Source organism: Solanum verrucosum, unplaced genomic scaffold, assembly GCF_900185275.1.
Source record: "Solanum verrucosum unplaced genomic scaffold, falcon-dt-bn FXZP01000165.1, whole genome shotgun sequence".
Lineage (NCBI taxonomy): Eukaryota > Viridiplantae > Streptophyta > Magnoliopsida > Solanales > Solanaceae > Solanum > Solanum verrucosum.
In genome coordinates this window covers 537,715-560,821 of record NW_026020340.1, presented here as the reverse complement: position 1 = coordinate 560,821, position 23,107 = coordinate 537,715, and the positions used below count along the sequence as shown (strand labels likewise).

Here is a 23,107-nt window from a genome sequence, read left to right as displayed (position 1 = left end):
AGATCCACTACAACCTATTCGACTATTCGCTCTACCAACCACTTTCGTCATCACATATAATTCTACAAGAGTAAAATTTAAAGAATTAATCTATACAACAACAATAATAATGTAACAATAAAATAAATAATTATATCAAGAATTCGAAAATAAACAACTTAAAAAAAAGAGAGAAACAGATATACACTTAATAACCTACTATCTCGTGATTCGAATACATGACCTCCATACCTTTTATTAAGAGGATTACATCTTCGGTAAGTTCAACGTGCCACGCTAAAAGGGAAAAAAAAAGGGCCCATACCCGTTCCCCGTTTGTTCTGGTAATTTCTCGCTCATTTTGCCTTCATATATATAAATAGTACTGTTATTGTAACTAACGCCATTTCCCCAAAGTCAAAAACCTCCAAAAACTTAGCTATGGCGGACACCACAACAACAATCTCCGGCGACTCTATTCCGATTCCCGATGACCAGCAAAACAATTCCACGAACCCACTTGCATCATTTATCTCTAGTGTTCTTCAGTTCTTCAAACCGCCGCCGCCATCTAGTAAGAAGATTGAACCCACCGCTGCTACTTCAGACCTCAAACCAATTGCTTCAGCTGAAAAAGAGGAGAAAGCTGCTGTAGTGAAGTTTCCACGACAGGATTTGCCTTCGTTGAAGCTCGAAACAGAAGGGGCTGAACCTAATACAAACCCCATTGTCTTGTGGCAGGTATTATATTACTTATGCTCTGTTCCATTTTGGAATTCAGTTTCATTTAGATAGTCGTTTTAATTAGTTTTTGAGCTACTATTTGGTATTTGGTGTGTGTATATGTCAAATTATTATGTTAAATTCCATACACTCCACCGTCCCCGAATGTCATTTGTGTGGTTACATTGGGTATGTTGTTGTTGAAATTCCTTAGACCCACACCGTACCTAGACCTCACTTGTGAGATTACACTGGGTATGTTATTGTTTGTGGTTGAAATTCCGTACAACTCACCATCCCCAGACCTCATTTCCCAACCTCATTTGTGGGATTATATTGGGTATGTTGTTGTTTGTGGTTGAAATTCCTAACAGCCCACCATCTCCAGACCTCATTTCTGGGATTACATCTGTTGTTGAAATTCCGTACGTCCCACCATCCACTGACGCCACCTGTTGGATTGCACTGGGTATATTGTTGTTTGTGGTTGAAATTCCATACACCCCACCGTTTGTTGAACTTATATGTAGGATTATATTGGGTATGTTGTTGTTTGTTGTTGAAATTCAGTACACCCCACTTGTAGGATTACATTGTGTATGTTGTTATTGTTGTTGAAATTCCCTACACCCCACCTTGGTAGACTCAACTTGTGGGATTAAATTGGGTGTGTTGTTGTTGAAATTCCGTACATCCCACTGTCCCCAGACTGGGTATGTTGTTGTTTGTGGTTGAAATTCCTTACAGCCCACCATCTCCAGACCTCATTTCTGGGATTACATTGGGTATGCTGTTGTTGTTGAAATTCCGTACATCCCACCATCCATTGACGCCACCTGTTGGATTGCACTGGGTATATTGTTGTTTGTGGTTGAAATTCCGTACACCCCACCGTCTGTTGACCCCATATGTGGGATTATTGGGTATGTTGTTGTTTGTTGTTGAAATTTTGTACACCGCACCTCCCCCACTTGTGGGTTTACATTGTGTATGTTGTTATTGTTGTTGAAATTCCTTACACACCACCTCGCTAGACTCAACTTGTGGGATTAAATTGGGTATGTTGTTGTTGAAATTCCGTACATCCCATTGTCCCTAGACTGGGTATGTTGTTATTGTTGTTGAAATTCCTTGTGGAAATAATCAAATTGTTCTTTTGAATTCCTTCTGTTTATTAGGAACTGATCTTTTTGGATATGTGAAATCTGATTTTTTGATTCTTTCATGAAGCATATAGTTGACTTATTCAATGTAGAATATTATTCAGAAACAGGTGGTAAAGATGACCGCATAGTTTGCTATGCAGAATTTTTGTATAGCTAAGGTCAACATAGTTGTAGAATGTATTGGCATACAACTTTTCTGTTACTGGCTAAAGCATAGTTCTGTAAATGGAAGGATGGATAATGGTGCAAGGTGACTAGAGACTATTTGGGTGAAGGCTCTTCATGTCTTGAATTAGAGAAGAGTTTCGTTGACCTGCTCAAACATAATTAAGTGGATTGAGGTGTGTAAACAATTACTAAAAGGTTGGGGTAAGAATTAAAAACTCCAAAAATTATTAAAGAAACCATTACCAGTTTTGAATTTTCTCTCCTCTCCTCTTCATCTTCTCATCCTCCATTTGGTTGTGAAGAATATTTTTGAACAAATGGAGGGGATTCTCCAGTAAATCCAACAACTTCAATAGTTGCTACTTAGTGAAGTTTTCCAACAAGCTCCATCAAAAAGTTATTGGACAACTATTGAAGTTGTTGGGATGCGGTCTCAAAGAGGAGTTCTGTATTACCTTCTTCTTCTTGTGAGATTTCTATTGTTGTGGGTTTAAGACAGACGCGGAGGCAGATGAGATGGGGGGAAGGAGCTTTGTGTTAATAAAAAAACTTGTAGGCTTTTAAATATGTATCATTAATACTAATTAAAGGAGTCGCTTGTAGCAAAAACAACTTGAGTCACTCTTCCTTAAAAAGAAGACTCAAAAGTTGTCCACAACAGTTGTTGGTCAACTATTGAATTTGTTCCGACAACTTCATAGTTGTCTACAATAGTTGTTGGACTACTACATAATTCGTTCCAACACTCATTAGTAGTTATTGGAACATTCTGGACAATTTTAGTAAGTTGTTGGATTTACTGCATAATCCTCACAACAGATTCATTCATAAATCTCTTTCCACTAAATAGAAGAGATTGAAAGAGAAGGAGAAAACATGTACGATAGTTGTTGGATTTACTACTGAGCTCCCCTCATAGGTTAAAATCTTTTTTCACACTTAAATGGGGAGGGGGAGGAGAAACTGAAGATGAAGAGAAGAGAGGGAATTCAAATTTAAAATTTGAAAAATTGAAAGTGGGTAATGGATTCTTTTAAGAATTTTTGGGAGTTTTATCTTTACCACCATATTCTAAGAATTATAATCACACCCAATCTACTTAATTATGCATGACTACAACACCACTCTTTTTTTAATTGAAGACTTGGGAGGGTCCTTTCACCCAAATAATCTCCACCACATGCCGGTAGGGCACATCTGCATATGTATCTGGCCAGCTTGTCTTTATGGTAACTCCTGTTCAGTGGATTGAATTTTGAAACTTTGCTAGGAATATAGGTGGAGATAATTGCCATTCTTAGCTTACCAGGAAATCCTTATGTATTTTTTTTGATAAAGTAATAAATTTCATTAGGAAAGGGCAAAAGCTTGCCCCTGTAAGTTTTGATTCTTTACCTTGTTCTAGGTATTCTACTCTTTGTAATAGCATGCCTTTTACAAAGATGTGCTGCTTTTACTTCTTAGAGATCGAGAAGTGAAAGGAGGTGTGCGTTCTATGAAACTTTTGTTACTAGCACCTCAACTATTGGTTTCGGTTTTGAGAGATCATATCAAAGTGAATTCATGGTAAGATAATTTTTTTTGGAGAGCTTATCTAATGGCATTTCTGCTATATAATCTGATTATCAATTAATTATTTCCTTGAGACCGTTTTTTCACTTCTCAGTGATGGAGAATTGAAATGAGACACCTCTTATCAGAAACCAACATTTTGCATGTGATACTAGTACTGGCCCATGTGACTTTGTTTTCTGAGAGATTGTGTCAAAGAGAATTAGTGCTGAGGAGAAGATATGAATTCCTATTGTCAGAGAAGTCTTCATGAATTTCCAAACCTGTTGGGAAGTAGCTACTGTATAGTATGGTTACAGTATTGGAAGCAGTTTATATTCTCCAACCTTAATCACCTTTTGAGAGCAGTTTACACTCTGTGGACCTAGAAAGAGAAAAGAACATTGTATTCACTGAGGTCCGTAAGCACCTCAACTGATTAATCAGCTATTTATCATTGATTCTTTGAGGAAAAAACGTAGCGTTGATATCATACATGGGATAAAGAAGACAGACTAGGAGCAGCAGATAGGCTTGAATACAAATTAAATTGGGTGATGCCAGGGGGATACTAAGGACCTTTTGTGGTGCTGGAACAACATTAAAACTAAGAACAGGACAGTAGAAGTGGTGGTCAATGACACCAGCTTGTATCTGGTGGACCATTTGGAAAGAGGGGAACAGTAGATGTTTTGAGAATAGAAGTAATCTATATAAAGAATCAAGCTAAATTGTTTTGTCATTTCAGTTCTGGTGTGAGAGAATTATGTATATTATGTAGTAGATACAGAATCACTTGTAAGATCCTAGGCCTTTTGTAACTACCCTACTGCCAGTATCAGTACCATACTGATGAATACAAAGTTACCTTTCTTAAAATGATAATAATAGTAGTGTCAGATATCATAATTCAAATATGGAATAACTGCATCAGTACTGTGGAACCACCTGTTACATCTATTATATGTTTCAGAACATCAGCTGTATAATTTAGAAATATGTAAATGAATTATCTTTCTGTGGATATATATACATCAAATGAAAAAGGATGAAGTGAGAGCTTTGCACACAAGATTTTGTAGTCAATATTGACACAAAGGTAGAGAGCAAAGGAAGGAAGAGAAGTAGAGGAAGTGGGTTATAGTAAGTGTTCCTTCTCCTGTATGCATGGACACGACTTGGTTATGCTTCTGGGGTTAATCTATATCTGTCCTGATCTGTCTTTGATGACCAAATTTCTAGATCTTATCTTTCCTGCTTTCTGTTGGTGTAGTTTCAAATTTTATTTGTCTCAATATAGTGTTCTGACGAGGAAATAAGTAGTTAAATGGATTGTGTAACCAAAATAAGGAGGAGGAAATTGTAAATAATCATCTCTTTGGCGAGCAAAATGTGGAGCCCCTACATATCTTAAGATTTTGCTTTTCCCTTCATATGCTGCCTTCGCTATTCTACTACCTGAATCTTCTGCACTGTTTCTGAAATCAGGTTTATGCTATTGGAGGGTTCTTTGTCTTAAGGTGGGCATGGTCAAGATGGAATGAGCGTCGTGGAAACAGGAAGCCATCTGATGAAGAACCTCCTCCCGGTCAAGAGTAGACTTTGTACTGCAACATGTTAGACAAGAGAAAACAAAGAATGACACTTGTGGAGACAGGTTTATGACTTCATATGAGTCTTGTAAAGTGTTGAAGTCACAGTTCTGGTTTTACAATACTAAATGTAAAAACCCGGATCAAGCTTTACGTCAATTAGCCGGTCAGCATTATTTTGTACAACCTGTGTTTCGGCTGTTCTTGCTAAAGCAAGTGGATGTGTGCATGAGTTATTGTAAAGCTCATATATTCATTCAACTTGATAAGCTCCTTTTTTTTAATGAAAAGTTGGTGCTCTTGAGTACATGATATTGGGAAAGTGGAAGGCTAAATTCTCATCATTTTGTTCATGGTAAGTAGCTCAGATTGCAGTTCGAGGAACAAATTTTGGATATCTTGAAGCCAACTTATTATAAATTACCTTCAAATAGATGAGATGGGTTGACGAACGGAAATGCATTTATATTGCAGTTGTGTGGATGCGATGATACAGCACAATAATCCCCCTTTACCAATATTAGATTTGATTTACGTTGAGTCGCGAGTAGAGTGACATCCGAACAACATACTCGGTGTAATTTTACAAGTGGGAGTTTGGGGTAAAGTGTATGCAACCTTATTCCTACCTTCGGAAGGTAAGGGGTTGTTTACCCTTGATTTAAGTAAAACATATCAAATTAGGTACGGAAAGGAAATATAAAAGAGAGTCAATAATACGATAATAGGAGAGTATTAATAATAATTAAAAGAAAGTAAACTAAACAATGTTCGGCCACCTACTAACTTTCTAGACAGCGTTCGAATACCTACTAACCTTTTACCCTAATCCTTGACCTCCGTTACCGCCTTCATAAGGTCCCACCTACTAACCTTCTACCCTAATCCTCGACCTCCGTAACCTCCTTCCTAAGGTCCCTTCACTCTTGTTCACAGTTAGCTGGAAAATAAGAAAGTATCTATTTCATTATGACCTTTGCTTTACACGCACGTTTGTGGTAAGGAAAAAATGGCCAGCTACAAGCTCAAACAAACATTTGGCAACAAAGAAGACAAATTGTACCATGAGGTTCCTGCTCAGAGACAAAATTTCCAGCATAGGATGCCAAAATTTCACATGATTCATCTCCTGCACCACATAACCAAGCTGTGAACTTCAACAACTTGTGTAAATGAACGACAAAACGTTACAGTTCATTTGATGCTGCTACTTGTATACTTGTGGTCCACTTCACATTCCCAATCAAAAGGAACATGAGTAGATAAAATTCAAGCTTCCAAGTATGATATGTGTAGAAAAGCCCTATGGCTCAGAGCAGAAACAATCAGTTCGTAAATTCAACGGGTAGACTGCCTCGGTATAATAGCGAACAATTGTTAAGCAGACATGAACAACACCACACACAATTAGAGGATGTCCACCAGAACCATTTTATTCAGAACGCATAATTATTTGTCATGTACAAGAATGCAGAAAGAACCCCTACAGACACACTTCAGAGGAGGAATGCCTATGTCAAAATGTACATTTGGATTATGTCTAAATAATATCAGTCCTAAACAGACAATATCAGTTCCAATCTTCTCAATCCTCTGCAATGTCAAAACTTTCAGATGATCCGCATAGAAACTCAATCAGTTCTCCATGTACAGTTCTTGAGCCATCTCAATCTAACAGAAACTATGTTTGAATGCTGTTGTACTGACTGCTGCTACTTGTCTAATTGTTTGTTGTAATTTTTGCTAATAATAGAAATTGAACCTACTGCCTCCATTTAATTCCCATCTGTACAAAGATATCTGACCAGATAAATGAAGTTTGATGCTTTGCCTGAAACCATCTTTGTTAACTTCCAAAATAACTATCATATATCGAAAGCCGATCAAATGCATCAAAGTTGGCTTTGAAATCAACCAATTGGCTCTGAAACTGAGCACAACCAGCATTTGGCAACTGGCACTCTCCATCTCTAGTGTGCATCGGGCACAGAGATCCACAAACTCGGATGAGAGGATTGTCAGAAACATTATCTTCCATCATAGAAACAGGTTCAGAGAGGTCTGCTTTCTCACTGTGGGACACTGTACCATTTATATCCTTTGTAAGAACTGAGCAGATAGATCGCTGAGGGATTTCGGTTGGGTTCCTTTCAATGCCTACATTACAGTCTCCATCTGCTGTAAAGTAGACACTGAACCCCAAAGATTGTACTGCACGCTTTATAGTTGCAGTTTCTTTGCTTGATCTTTTTACCGCATCCCTGGCAGAGGTGCTTGCAAGTTTCTCATTTCTCAGCTCTGTAGCTAAGGACTCCACGGTGACACTTGCTTCGTTAAGTCTTGTTTCTGCTAATTCTTTGGCCTGTGTAAAAGTTGTTTTTAGACAGTTAATGAAGGAGTAATGGATACACACCAAGTTCTAGCATGCATTGACAAAATTAAGATGCAACAGTCGAGCGACAATGACATGCTACAAAATAAATAAGCTAGAAAGCTATGTTTGTCAATTATGTAGGTTGGATGTATCTTATACTAGACTGTATGGCAAAGTTATTTTTTCATAGTAGCTAATCTTCTCATGAAACTCATATAAGCCTTTGCAGCTCAGAGAATTTTCTTCAATCCTACGACAAAAATTACAGGGATCCTAAGACAAAGGGAAAAAAAAAGAAAAAAAAAAGATAGAAAAAAGAAGTGTTTACCCTTTGCAGCTCAGAGAATTTTCTCGTCAGCTTCCTGCATTCAGCCTCAACTTCCCCACCTTGTGCCTCTGAGGGGCAAGCCCAACGAAGATGAAACTGAGGCCACACAGTTGGAGCTAAAGCTGCTGCTGGTGGAAGTATAGGACCATTATGTTTCAGTGGGTCATAGAATAGGTTGTAATGTGCATGAGAGCTTCCTTCAGATGTCCTTAGTCCAGCTAAATGCATCCACAGGCATCCACAAGCATCATATATACCAGCTTGCTCTCTTTCCTTCTCGCTGAAATATATAAAAGTCAGAAGAAGTGAACTAAAACTAGGAAATGACATTTAGAAAAATCCTAGCTTCCCGTGATGGAGTTCAAACAACCTAAATCCAAAACCACTGAGGTGGCAAAGTTTCTTACAGTGCTTAATATCTGTAAATCCTGATCATAAAAGTATAAATAACCCACCCCGACCCCACCCAAAAAAAAATGAATGAAGAAAGAAATAAAGAGATACTACAAAGGATTTTTTTTTTTCATGTTGTCATTCCTGCACCATCATATAGGAATTTCTTTTTAAATAAGTCAAGCACACATGACAAATGACTACGCCCTTTTGTGTTGAGCAGAAACCTAACTTCTAATATGATGTAATCAAACATGACCAGGGGGATATTATAGACAGCAGACGCCTCAGAACTGTAACACCTCTTCTTCAGGTTGTTAACTCTAATTCTATTCCCTTTTATCAGACCTGGATCTCATTCATATCAATATACCAAACAAGCACCTTAACTTCTAACAGAGTGCGAGTTTTTCTGTTTTTTCAACAAAAAGCCAGTGTACAAAGTGCAAAAGAAAATACTTCCAAGATGAGATTACCTGTTGCACAAAAAGTTTCCAAAACGACAAGAAAGCATGCAATCCAGAAGATCTACCAGGAAAGCCTGCATTGTTGGAATTGAAAGATGGGAAGCTTTATTTTCTCTGGTGGGTGTAATTTATTAGTTTACTTGAACATAATATTTTTATTCATATTTGATTTCTCATGTCCTTTAGCAACACATACCGAAGAGAACTCAAAGGCAAAGGGATACATCCTTAACAACTGTGAAACACAATCAATCCACTGCAAAGGGCATCCAAGTATATCAAGTTAGAGCTAAAAAATCAAAGAAACCAATTAAGGGTTAATAGAAGAAGAAGCACAGGGCTGGGGGGATGTTTTGTCAAATGCAAGAAATTAACCCAAACAAACGATAGAACTGTGCACCGTGCAGATTTATCCGCCCAAAAGACGTACCTGCAAAAAAATGGGGGAACTATGGTTCGCATTTGCTGTATTTTGAGCTTGGGTTGAGGCTGACCCCGATCCTTGACGCATGGGTGATAAAGGTAAACTCCCAGTCGAAGCCTGACGAGATAATTCAAACGGCATGTTGCCATTTCCAGATACAGTGGGCATTCCCAGACGATCTGAAAATGGATGACCAAATGCAAGCCAATCTTTCTCTACAAGTGCCTGGAAAATAATAGTTCATTCGGGCAACTTAGAAAAGCTGTCCATACATAACCAAGGGTAGCAATGCCTCACTAAAAAGTTAAATCCTTCTAACACCCAGGACAGAAGCGAGACTGAATACATTATTAGGAGTAAAATGACAAGCTGAAGCATTAACACAGACCTTAGTGGTTTCATGTGGAAGGAGTATTTCATGCTCCAAGAAGGAGAAAAAACAAGGCTACAAATGTAAATACCAGGTAGCATGTGCAGATTAGATCCAAACAAGTTGTCTCAGTACCTGAAACCCTCTAATTGTGCGATAGTATGGGTCAAGTAGCAAGCTGGCAAGTGAGACCAATTGTGATGTTCTATCCCATCCATCACTGCAAAATAAAATTCCAGCATTCAAACAATAAAAAAGCAAGCGACTCTCTTCAAATGCTTACAGATGAAGATTTAGATGCACAATCAATTAAAAATAAATAAAGGAAAGATCATATTGAGAATATAATTAAATAATAAAAATGTGCTCTCTCTAACAGCTTAAGCTTTTAGATGAGATGGTCACACACTTCAACAGATCAAAACACATGAGCTTCATACCATATATGACTAGTTGGATAAACAAATATGAGGTAGCAAAGTTTCTTGGTTATTTGCAAATAAAAACCACAGATGAATGTGCATTTGCCCATTTGAGTAAAAAGGGAACTACACAAATATTTTAAACAAAACATACTAAAAGCTACTGCCAAAACAATTGCATGCTGCAATTTATGTTGAACCACTTGTCAGATGAAGGAGTTGTGGAAAACCTTTGTTTGCAGGTTTAACCGAACACTAGTTTTGCTCGTCACCACTCCTCATGTTTTGACTAACTAGATTTATTAGATTTGACCTGTTAAGATGCTATAGGTAACTTCCAATACTTTGAGAGAAGCATTAAGAGAATTAGTACTGATAAAAAGGCTTAAAAAAACTACAGAACATTTTTCAGTATAGCATCAGGTATATCAGCCAGCCAAGTTAAGCAAACATGATTAACTAAACCAAGGAAAAGAAGTAATTCAGCACTTCTTGATTCAAGTTACAAAAACTGTATGGATCAGAAAAATATTTTCTGAAACATTAACCAAAAGAAATCCCTTTAGAAAAACCCTAAAGTACTAAAATATATCAAGAAGAAAGGCTCAAGCGAACAATTCCCAATTAACTGAACTTCAATATATTCTTATCGATTATAGTTTTACGGTTACTTTAATTTGTTGTGTTCATAATTAAGTTGATGATGATGTGTTGCCTCTGGACTGTCTATGAAAGAATTTTGTTAAAAATAGGCAAACATGACATGGTAAAGGTATGAAGCATTATATTATACATACTAATCACATAAAAAGTAGAATAATCTCACAAGTTCTGCTATAAAATAACTAACTTAACCCTTGATTAACCTATGAACGAGTGATCAGCGGCTCCCCATTTCTATAGCTCTTATGAGATCATCAATGCCATTGCAAGAGAGCTACTGTATTGCTTTTTATTTCACAGAAGGACATTTATAATATTAATTAAGCAAAACAGTATATATTACAAAGGGCAAGTTAGTCATATCACAATTTTTATAAATTAATAATATACTCCTATAAGTTAAAAGAATTGTTACAGAGAAATTAAAACAAGTAAGTGTAGTATTGTAAACCACAAGGGACGTCAGTGTGATGAAGCAAAATCTGAGGGGAGGTCTCTGCTAAATAGGACTAAAAGGCTCTTAGAAAACATAAAACCTAAAGTTAACGTAGTACCATGACTAAAACATAGTCCCAACTAATAAGAATATTACTGATAAAATATCCAAAGAGGAATCAACAGAAGCATGAATAGAAGGGACTCAAGCATTTAACAATGTTCTCCATTTAAACATTTATTGCCTTGTTTATAACCATAATAATGGGTCCAGAAGAGAAGAAACCTGCAATGAACAAGCACTGAAGCTGATTCTAGTGCAACACGTGCAGCAATCCAAGCAGAACCAGCCAGGACAGTCTGCACATGTATTAACCACCCAGTGTCCCCCAGAGTAGAAACTGAAGCTGACATACTGCTGAGATTGCCTCCGCCCCAACTCCATCCACCATGCCTCTGTAAAAGCAGATAATCAATTGACAGCATTAGCTTATCATCACAGTCCCCCCGCCTTTGCTCACTCTCTTTCTGGCACCAAGCCCAACCACACCCCACCCCACCCCCACCTCCAAAAAGAAGAGAGAAATTTACTGTGGCAGAAGGATAGAACTCCCCGTTAATTTTGTTATTTCCTTACCTATGAGGTAGCTTCTGGCTGGGCCACTAAATACTGATGGCATAGATCATTATAAGAGAAGAAAAACGGGATTACCAGATAAATTAGCGGCATACCAGAAAAGATGACATTCCGTCTGATGAAGTAGTTCCATAAGTATCTACATAGTCTCTAAGCCGACCAAGACTCTCCCTCATTGCATGTATATTATCAATGCCAAAGAAAACAATCTGTAAGGGCATGTAAATCAAGCAACATAAGTCCCAAGAGAAAAAAGGGTAAAATACTCCTCCGTCACATTATATATTTAGGTTTTGAATGGTTATGGAGTTGAAGAAACAAAGAAAGATTTTTGACACACAGCTGAAGTACCCTAAGATCGTGTGGTCTTAACCATGCCATGCCATGCCATGACATTTCTATGGTTATAAGAGCATGTCATTAAGGGTAAAATGGGAAGCTTAAAGTTAAGGAATTACCAAGTCATTCTTTTTGGGGACAAACTAAAAAGAAAGTGTGTCCATGTATAATGAAACGCATGGAGTATTATGACGAAAGCAGCAGCATAACCAGACAGCTCAAAACTTAAACAGACCTCAGATTGGAAATAGTTTGCAGATGACTCCGATCCACCTCCCATTGCCCCATTTGCTAAAGCATTTTTCCTCGGCCTTGCATCAGCAATATATAGCTTCCTACAAAGACAAATAAAGAACATACACAATTAATAAGAGATAGCCAGCTATGCTGTAGAACTTCACATGCAGCTATCTGAAAGGAGTGATTCATCAAAAGGGAACTATCTAAAAAGAATCAGTAACAAGAAGAGAAACAAGAATAGAAGTATTTTTATGACCTGACCAAGCAAAGAATTGAAAGAAATTCTATAACTAGCCACACACCAAGAAATTTACTTGTAAGGCTTAAGAACAAAAATTTAATCAAGAAGACATCTAGAAACTAAGTGATATAAAAAGGGGAGAAGTAAAAGGAAAACCTTCGTTTCTCTCCAGCAATTTGAGTACAGAGTGCAGCAACTAGATTTTCATCAGCATTGCTGCAGAAAAGAACAAATAAATTTCTTTTTAAAATTAGCTCGAGGAAACAGAGACCACTATAAATCTTTAACAGCCCACTTATTTTTTCAGGAGAACAAACCGAATACAAAAATTCATAAAAGAAAAAGAATCATATAATTTTGAATAACCTTCTCATATTCATCATGATTCCAACCAGAGGTTGAGAAGATCGTGCAAGAACAGCCCCAGTTCCTAAGAACAGCAAAACATAAGCAATGGTCGAACAAGATCAAGGCAAATGAGTGCAAGGAACTAAATTTAGGCATACCTCTATCACACCATGTTATGGATGGAAGCCTACTCCGTGCACGGAATGCACTAGCCTGCACCACTTTGTCATCACTAAAGTAAGCAGAACAAAAAGTCATTAAGTAAATACCAAAATAATAATCACTTAACCCAAGAAATATGGCAGAACAAAAAACAAAACCTCACCTTATGGACTTCGGTAAGAGTAAAGCAAATGGATAAGTACTGGACATTGTGTAATTACAGTTGACACTGCTAATACGCCACCACTCATTTGAGAGTGTGAATGCCCCATCTTCAATAGCACGGATAGAAGCTTGATAAAACCCCATTCCAAGAAGTCGGCAATACTCATTCAACAGCCTTACTTTGGGATTTGTGTTACTAAACCTGGACGGGCCACCAGCAAATGCATAGAGATCCCATAAAGTAGCAGGCCTTGTACACCGTAATAATGCATCATAGACAGCACGCCTCTGGGAAACCATAAGAAAAGCTTGTAAGCAAAATGTGTGCAGTTGTTTCGGCAGAAGTTAGGACAAGCTTGTGAAGTAAAGAGTCTGCATGACTTTGTTAATGAATACAGGCTATTACAGATCTATGCTAAACATATAAGTATTCAGATTACTGTCCAGTTTCAACTACCATAATTGTCTTACAATGCATCAAGGCATTGAAATAGCATATATGGAGGTATTAACAACTACTAAAGCCAACACAAATGAGATGTGGCACTCCACAAATACCCCTTCATCCTGCATAAATTTCATCATTTTGAAGCAGATCTATATGTAGCTATCACTGAAGAAGTTAAAATAGTAACTCATTATTGCTGTGAAACAAGAGAAAAAGAGAAAACTCGTAATGAATGTATACTTTTTTGGTAAAAGTAATTCATTGATATACAACAAGTAAATGCTGTAAAATATTACTCTTAAATGAATGTTGGTTACGACCATACAATAGGATTTTATAGATAGAAGTTTTAAAAACAAGGAAATTACTGGGAAAGTTCCCTATATAAAACAGTTCAATGATTATCAAAATTATAATACAACTATTAGAAACATGCTATACAATTAACCTAGAGCATCTCAGCATCCTATACAACTCTGTTAAACACCCTCGAGCTAGAAGCATATATATCAACGCTCCAAGCTAACCAAAAATGTACTTGATTCTTGGACTTCAGAAAGAATTTGACAACTAGACTTCAAAAATAGGAACAGAATGCATCAAAAATGGAAAAATATTAACTTCCGGCTCCTGGAAAGCACATTCATTCTAGTTTGTTTGACGTCATTTTTAGGACTGCAAAATGCCCGAAGAATGGAGGTGGAGTGCAATTTGGGAGAGAGTAGTAGAGATGAGGGTGAGGAGGCGCGTCCATTTCCGAGAACCAGTTCGGAATCATGTTGATGTGATCGACTACAGAAGCCATCCATCTTTAGAGGAGATTAATGGAGAAATATCGAAAAAGGAAGAGGGACTTTCATATGGTGTTCATTGACCTTGAAAAAGCCTACGACAAAGTTCAAGGGGAGTCCTCTGGAGATGCCTAGAGGTGTACCAGTGACCTACATAAGGGAAATAAAGGACATGTATGATGGAGCCAAAACTCGAGTTAGAACGGTAGAAGGAGACTTGTAACACTTCCCATTTGAGATAAGGTTGCACCAGGGATCAGTTCTTAGTCCGTTCCTGTTTGCCTCAGTGATAGATGAATTGACGTGGTATATTCAAAACGAGGTGATTTAGTGTATGTTATTTGTGGTTGATATAGTCTTGATTGAAAGACACGCAGTAGAGTTAATGCTAGGCTAGAAGTGTGGAGACAAACTCTGGAGTCTAAAGGGTTTAGGTTGAGTAGGACCAAAATGGAGTGTAAATTCAATGATGCAATGCATGAAGCAGGCATGGAAGTGAAGCTTGACACACGGGCTATTCCCAAGAAAGATGACTTCAAGTATGTTGAATTTGTAATCCAAGGAAGTAGGAACAACGATTATGATATCATACATCATATTGATACGATGTGGAGGGTTGCCTCTAAAGTCTTGTGTAATAAAAATGCACCACCAAAACTTAACTTAAATGTAAGTTCAATAAAATGGTGGTTAGACTGACGATGTTGTACAGGGCAGAGTGTTGGCCAAGAACTCCCAAGTTCAAAAAATGCATGTTGCGGAAATGAGGTTGTTGAGATGGATGTCTGGAGATACTAGGAGCGATAAAATTAGGAATGAGGTAATCCGGGGTAAGGTAGGAGTGGCGTTCGTGGTGGACAAGATAAGGGAAGCGAGATTGAGATGGTTTGAACCTATGAAAAGGAGATACGCAGACACCCCGAAGTGTGAAAGGTTGAATATAGTAGGCACAGTAAAAGGTAAAGGTAAGCTGAAAAGGCATTGGGGAAATGTGATTAGACAGGACTTGACGCAACTACATATTAACGAGGATATGATCTTAGATAGGAGGGTGTGGAGGAGGTCGAGTATTAGGGTAGAACATTAGTAGGTAGTAGAGTGTTATCTAGATCTTTTAGAGTTTAGGCTTGTTGGGGACTATCGTTGTACTAGCCGTACTCTTGTAGTTCTTGCTTTTGATATCTACTATCATCTGTTTCCATTACTACACTATTTTTTTTTGTAGCATAACTTCTCTTACTAGTTATGTTTTCTTCACTATTTTCTTCTTTATTATCTGAATTTGTTGTACTTGAACTGAGGGTCTTTGAAAAACAACCTCACTACCTTTATGAGGTACTGGTAAGGCTTGTGTACTCTTACCCTCCCTAGACCCCAACAACAACATACCCAGTGAAATCCCACTAAGTGGGGAGAGGGTAGAGTATGAGCAAACCTTACCACAACCTCGCGGAGATAAAGAGGCATTTTCCAAAAGATCCTCGGCTCAAGTGCATCAAACCCAGGTAAAGAAAGAAAAAAACAATGAAGAAAGCATAGTCGTTAATAAGAAAAGCAATCTAAAGACTACAAGAAAGAATCAGTAACAACAAAATAGTGCAATAATTGAAACACAATAAACAACATATGACAAGAACTTCAAGGGTACGACTAATACTACGATAGGCACTAACAAGCCTAAACCTACACAACAAGACAACACTTCTCCCCTACTAACATTTTACCCTAATACGCGACCTCACTCCTTCTTATCTAGAGTCATGTCCTCGGTAATATGAAGTTGCACCATGTTCTATCTACTCACTTCTCCCCACTACTTTTTCATGTACCTCTATCCCTCCACGTATCCTCTACAACTAAACTCTTGCACCTCCTCACTGGGCATCAACGCGCATCCTCTACACATGCTCAAACCATCTCAATCTCGTTTCCCTCATCTTGTCCACCACAAAGGCCGCTCCCACCTTCTCCCAAATAACCTCATTCCTAATCTTGCCACTCCTAGTATGCCCACACATCTATCTCAACATCCTCATCTCCGCAACATGCTTCATATGAACATGTGAGCTCATGATTGGCCAGCACTCCACCCCAAACCCCCGATTTCACCGGGTAGTTGATTGACTAGATTTTGTATGCTAGTGTGACTTAATGACAAGTGGTAATGTGGATTAGTAACCAGATGAATTGACTAACTTGCCATATTGGTAGGCATGGAATACTTGCTACATTAATGTAAACTATAGACTTGACATGTCAGCTAATGTGGATGCTGACTTGACCAGTCACCTGACAGAGACCAATGGTGTGGCATGATGATGTCATGGCAATGATTACTGGCTGTCACTGACTAGATTGGTTGGGTCAGCTTACAAGAACTTCTCACAGGACAAGTTAGTTATAATGAATTGTAACTTGACATGTCAGGTGATGTGGATGTAATGGTTAAAATAATGAAGTGAACTGTATTGTTCAAGTAACAGAGAGGGCATGACATGGGACAGGGATGATGTGCTAACATGGCTGATAGAATCTTGACACGTCAAACACGTTCACGTACCTGCGGCTGGAACTAAAGACCTGAAGCCGCATAAGCATAGGATCTCAGAAAAGATTTCACCTTTGCATGTATCGAGACAAAATTCTTGCATGTCAAAATCAGGTGGAATGGAGAAAAAAAGCAAAGACATAAGACCTGAGTTATTTATTTTTTCTGGAATGGAGATCACTGAGGAAAGAATCAAGGTAAAGTGAACGAATGCGACTTCAATGTGACAATATAAAGCATTACTGTAAAAGGATAAAGCATAAACAAGGAACAACAAAATGTGGTGAGAATTTACTTATTTTCACAATTAAGTAATTGACAGGACACTAAATAAGTACCTCTAAATTTTATAAATCCCAGGTACTGTTGAAAGGACAATAGAGGAAAGAACTCGTATTGAATTGGTTACAAATAACATAAAAGACGATTCATTGTATAGGAGACCATCACGAAATACTTTTTCCTAAATGAGGAAAGTTGCTGGTAATTAGTGAAGTTTCTATTTATTGTTTTTCTACTTAAGTACAAGTTTTATACGCACACTACCAAATAAACTAGAGATGTACAACGAATCTAGATATTTCTGACCATTGTAATCTCTAACTCATTATATTTTCAAAATCTCTAAATTCACTCTGTCTAACCTGAGTTTCTCAGGGCATTGTACTTGGTGAAATACACATCTCTAATCAGTAATAGTCCACAAAATTTATTCAAAAGGACAAAAACTCAAACCACCCAATCAAGAAGAGAAACTGGAAACTCTCATGCTACTATAGAGAACTCAGTCTGCAAGTTCGAGACACATAAAGCAGTGGGAATTTCATGGACCCCCTCCTCCCCCACAACCACAAAGAGAAGATAACAAAGTAAATATATTAATGAATGAACAAAGCATCTTAATGAAGCCTAAAGCATATACAGACGAAAAAAGTGATAAAATCAGCACATGGGTTCTCATGAGTTGACCTGCTTGGTTCGAGCACGAAAACCAAAGACGATGATTCTCATATCTTTGCCTGAAAAAACACATAATTTAATTTACCATTATCAGAATATCTTATAATAACATATTCTCTGAGGATGAAGACAGTGCCTTCATGTGATGACATACCGATGATCTGAAGCAATCGCTGTGATCTAGTCTTTTCAGGTTGACGTGGACCTGATGGAAGCTTCACAGCCTGGTTAGCAGGAAAAGAAAGAATTATAGCCAGACTTGACCAACACAGGAAAGGATTACATAGTACTGATTCTAGAATGGACCGTGAAAGACCAAGGTTCAAATTTATGTAGAGGGAAAAAAGCTAGGTGGTTTCTTCCCATATTAGCTAAACTTTAGTGAACACAATTATGTTATAGATTAATCGAAGTGCGCAAAAGTTGACCGGACACCACCTTTATCTCAAATAAAAAGAGAGAGATACAATTTAACTGTTGAATATCTGGATTATAAGAAGAAACAAAAGCAAACCTACAATTTTCTGGAACTTTTCAATGGTTGCCAGCGGTATTGTGCCAATTGTGATGATATCTCTAGACCCTTCACTCTAGATAATACAAAGAGAAACAACATTCAATTCAGTACAAAATAGCAGAAAGCAGAAGAAGATGAGAAGAAAATTGTGTAACCAAGCATGTGTGCCTAAAGTACTCAAGGCAGTTTAGAAAGCAAATTTTAAGAGTGAGACCAAAGATCTTTCAATGATCCCAGCAGGAAATCTGAAACTACCACCAAAATCACAGAATGTTGAAATACTATCTGAGCATTCAACAAATCACAATCTTATTGGATAGTTAGCTCTTTTGCTAGCTTAGCACTTTTTGTACCAAGCTGACTTCTACCCCTCTTTTGTACTTACTGCATCTTCTTGATGCCTACAATATAAAATCTTTTACTTCATCAAAAGAAAAAGAAAAAACTACACCGCGTAAGCTGTCCCACTGTAGAGAAAAAGAAGATAAAATACATTTTTTTAAAGTCAATGCACATGCATCCGAAAAAAAAGATAAGACATAAAGCATTTACAAATTTTAACAATCTAAATACCTCATCAGTATGACTCTCACGATTGACATTCGACCTTCAGAAACCAAGTGCTTTATAAATCATTACAATATTATACAACAAAACAATAACATATCTAGTGTAATCCCACAAGCGAGGTCGGGAGAAGGTGGTGTACGCGCAACCTTACCCCTACCTTGTGAAGGTAGAGAGGATGTTTCCAATAATATTATATATAAAATGAATTTGCACTATTAGAGGGCAATTTCACTGGCATAGATTTACAAAAGGGAACTTCCATAACCAGGCCATATACACCATCAGATATAAAATATGAGAACTGCAAGTATTACTTACCAAGAATAGGAGGCGAAAATTAGTCACGTATAAGGTTCCAGCATCATCAGTGTTGACAAGAACTACCCCATAACCCTGGAAAAAATCAGTTAACCTTGAGGCCTGTGTCAACTGAAGAGAAAAGAAACTGATGAAAGCCTCCACTAGATCAGATTGAGGCTTTAGTACAGAGTCTTTTTATCAATAACTTATTAATAATTTGTTCCAATGCGATACATCTTCATGATCTAAATAAAACCCTATTACGAAACACATGAGGAGATAAATAACCAAACGATCATAAGAAAGAAACAATCAAGATATTCAGTAACTATCAATCAAATCAACATATAAACTAATGAAAAAAGAAATTAAGACCCTCACGAGCCAGCATCATGTATTCCCAATAAATCAGGAAAAATATTAAAAATAGCACTGTATGTGTGGTGAATCATATTTTGTATCTTATGCATTAGATAATAAATGCTTCTAAACAAAGAAAATTCAGAAATAAACTGTCAGCATCTTGTTTGAAACAACAACCTGAGGATTTATAATAATTTACTAAAGGTAGACTTTTTTTAGATAATTGACTAAATGTACTTCAAGAAACATCAATTAAAATATAATTTCTTTTCTTGATAATGATTAGAATATAATAATTTCTTCAGCTGAAGAATCTGAAAGGCTTAAAATAGTCAAAGATTTCAGCAAAATTAAAAAGGAAGAAAGATTAGTTCGATCACATTCTTGTGCAAAAGCTTTAGAGACAACTGAATAACTAAGTTGCAAAAGAAAAAGGATAATAGTTAGGCTCTTACAGAGTTAAAAGGCAGCTTTTCTAGATAAAGTTCGGAGATCAGGTCCTATGTCGGATGGGAATAAAAGCTTCTAAGACCATAACCCTTGAACTAAGTTCCCTTAGAAAGAGATGCACATCTTCTACAGAAAAGATAAAGCTAAGACACTATTCCCAACGCTACTTTATCCTATCCAAAAATCGCAGGGACACATTCACAATTCATAAGGTGGTTGGTTAACCATAGTAAACCCTTTTTAAGTACCTCAAAACTTAGGTGAACTGGCAACTTTTAACCAAGATCATACACCTAGCCAACCATACAAACATCTTGTTAATCTCCAAATTGCTCCATCATTGGTTGTATAACATACTCTCGTTGTGTACAGGCCGGCCAACTTTCTGTAATTGATGAAATCCCTATATTCGCAACTAAGGTCCAGATTTTATTTTTCAACAATAAGTAACATAGAGCGATATGGAACCCCCACCCCCAAAGAAAACAACATATCATCTACATATGATAAATTCTGTATGCAGTTAAGAAATGAGAAAGCTTCAAATGCAACAGAGTTCAGACCAATTTTATATCCCTTAAAGGCAAAAGAGAATAGTTTTCCCCACAAGCATTCTTTAGGTTAGCTCGCATCACCTCATTTTTTTCTTGCATCTCGGCATTATTTAAATCATGATCAGAAAATGCTCGCAGTATATGTACAAAGTGTGAAAAAGCATACCCGAATTCAGTACCTACTTATCAAATTACAATTAAACTAACTAATTTCAGCATCCATTACATAATGTTGTGAATATTAATCCAATTCCTCAAAGTTGAGATTCAAAGAACCTCCACTTTGAGTATTATTCTTTCAATCCACATTTTCTTGAAGCGCACACGCCATAAATAACAATACAACTCTAATTATTTCCCTGCAGATTTCTTTCCAAAAAGCATCCATATTCCGTACTATAACTACACATCAATAATCACTAGAGTCCTGATTTCATTGTCTGGGAACACAATTATTGAAAATGCACTACACATACATAGATACACCAAATAAAAAACACAGATATAGTTACCTCAACTATAACTTGCTCGGCTTCCAACAAAAACTGTTTAACTCCAGTAGGAATCGACCTCGCAACAGGCTGCACGTATTAATCACCCAAACAAAAAAAGAAAAAAAATCAAATTCCGCATTCAATTAAAAAGAAACTAAGCAGAATTCAACACACATTAAACGGAATCTATAAATTGAATTGAATTAATGGAACCCTAAGAGAAGTGAAAAAATTTACATCGATTTTGGTCCATTCAAGGGCATCCCAGCTACCGGCACCTTCAATTTTGTCGGACTCAGAGAGTCGAGTCTCCGGCTCCCGGAGTGATGGGGATCGCGCCGACCGACTCCGATACATGGCGGTGGCGGCGACTCGAGAACGGCGGTGGCGGCGACTCGAGAACGGCGGTGGTGGTTGTGATTTTTTTTTTTTTTTTTTTATTGTATTCGAACAACAAAATGGAAGAAAAAAACAGAGTGCTATCTCTCGTGAACCAAAAGAAATGAGAGAATTTCTGCTTTTTTATATTTTTATTTTTATTTTGGGTAATATTTGTGGAAAAGACACCTGTGAAATAGGTGGGCTCCATCTGACGTGGAATTTAAGTTTCTCTATTGTATTTTTTTTGTTTTTATATTGAAAAAGGATTAGAAATTTTTTATATCTTTTACACTTTGTTGGGAGGATTTTTACATATTTTTAACGGAAAAGGGTCAAAATTGCCCCCGAACTATATAAAATAGATCATTTATACCCTTCGTTACATTTTGGAATAAAAAATGCCCCTGTTGTTATCCTAAGAGACCACAAATACCCTCAAGAGTTAACACCTCAAATTTTTGTTGACGTGGCAAGCCACGTGGGACTAATCCTTCCACCTAAGCGTTGCCAACTAGGATTCACTACAAAAGAACTAGACCTTTAGCGGCAACAACAGTCTCCACAAAAGCCCAGAAAATCGTCACTAAAAGTTTTAACATTAAATTCTAATTTTGTGTTTTTTTCTTCATTGTTTTTAAAAAACCAAATATGATATCGATTAAGTACAAGTTTGAAGACACTATATGTTTTATTTTTATGTCATATGTAAATGTATAAAATGTACAATGATGCATTATATATATATAGTAGGAGATTTGAATCGAGAAGTAATTTTGATTATTTTTCGTAATAATATTGGATGTTTTTAATATGGATATTGCAAGTTATTTATTTTAGAAAATTAGGTCGCAATCGAAAATTAATTATCATATTTTTTTGTTGAAAATATAGGTTTTACTAGCGAATGGTTGTTGGAGCCTTAGTCACCACTAAAAATCACTCATAACCTTTAGTGGCAATATTTTGGGATTTTGTGGCGACTTTGTCGCCACTAAAAGTCAAGTTCTTTTGTAGTGAATCTTAGTTGGCAATGCTTAGGTGGAGGGATTAGTCTCATGTGACTTGCCACGTCACTAAAAAATTGGGATGTTAAGTCTTGAGGGTATTTGTGGTCTCCCGGGATAACTGCGGGGGTATTTTTGATCCCAAAATGTAATGGAGGGTATAAGTGGTCTATTTTGCATAGTTCAGGGGCAATTTTGACCCTTTTCCGTATTTTTAATAATGTATTGTATCATACGTATTGTTTTGTTTTGATGAATGTAATATTTGACTAGATTGTATCATTTTTTATCGGTTTATGAGTAATTTGAAGAATAAATATATAAGAAAAATAGTAAACGGAATAGAGTAAATCACAAATAGGTAGGATATAATAATAGCATACACAATATAATCACACAAATGAAATTTGGAGAGGGTAAAGTGTACGTAGATGTTCCCTTACATCATAGAGATAGAAAAATTGTTTCTGATAAACTCTTGATTCAAAATAGGTAAAATAAAAAATAAAATAAAATTATTAAACAATAAATAAGGACAAA

General features: G+C 36.9%; 2 protein-coding genes across 2 annotated transcripts; one reads left to right on the top strand and one right to left on the bottom strand.

The window, feature by feature from the left end:
• Positions 1-355: 355 nt before the first annotated feature.
• On the top strand, positions 356-5,338 carry LOC125837066 (uncharacterized). The gene is made up of 2 exons (XM_049516209.1): positions 356-720; positions 5,076-5,338. The coding sequence occupies exons 1-2, from the start codon at positions 421-423 to the stop codon at positions 5,184-5,186; spliced, it is 411 nt and encodes a 136-aa protein (XP_049372166.1). The 5' UTR covers positions 356-420; the 3' UTR covers positions 5,187-5,338.
• Positions 5,339-6,586: 1,248 nt separating this feature from the next.
• Positions 6,587-21,648, bottom strand: LOC125837111 (phosphatidylinositol-3-phosphatase myotubularin-1-like). Its single transcript, XM_049516253.1, has 19 exons — positions 21,420-21,648; positions 21,201-21,269; positions 19,340-19,414; positions 18,453-18,524; positions 18,089-18,158; positions 17,944-17,993; positions 13,186-13,475; positions 13,019-13,092; positions 12,879-12,942; positions 12,669-12,728; positions 12,267-12,366; positions 11,788-11,901; positions 11,342-11,511; positions 9,671-9,755; positions 9,172-9,390; positions 8,938-8,997; positions 8,751-8,815; positions 7,882-8,161; positions 6,587-7,541 (listed from the first exon to the last, which is right to left on the bottom strand). The coding sequence occupies exons 1-19, from the start codon at positions 21,537-21,539 to the stop codon at positions 7,026-7,028; spliced, it is 2,553 nt and encodes an 850-aa protein (XP_049372210.1). The 5' UTR covers positions 21,540-21,648; the 3' UTR covers positions 6,587-7,025.
• Between the last annotated feature and the right edge of the window lie 1,459 nt (positions 21,649-23,107).

Bases quoted from the DNA above. Each gene is read 5' to 3' on its own strand.
- LOC125837066 (XM_049516209.1), top strand. From the start codon at position 421: ATGGCGGACACCACAACAACAATCTCCGGCGACTCTATTCCGATTCCC. The intron at 721-5,075 runs GTATTATATTAC...TTCTGAAATCAG, and splicing joins ACCCCATTGTCTTGTGGCAG to GTTTATGCTATTGGAGGGTT.
- LOC125837111 (XM_049516253.1), bottom strand. From the start codon at position 21,539: ATGTATCGGAGTCGGTCGGCGCGATCCCCATCACTCCGGGAGCCGGAG. The intron at 17,994-18,088 runs GTATGTCATCAC...GTGTTTTTTCAG, and splicing joins GCGATTGCTTCAGATCATCG to GCAAAGATATGAGAATCATC. The intron at 11,512-11,787 runs GTATGCCGCTAA...CTGCTTTTACAG, and splicing joins ACGGAATGTCATCTTTTCTG to AGGCATGGTGGATGGAGTTG.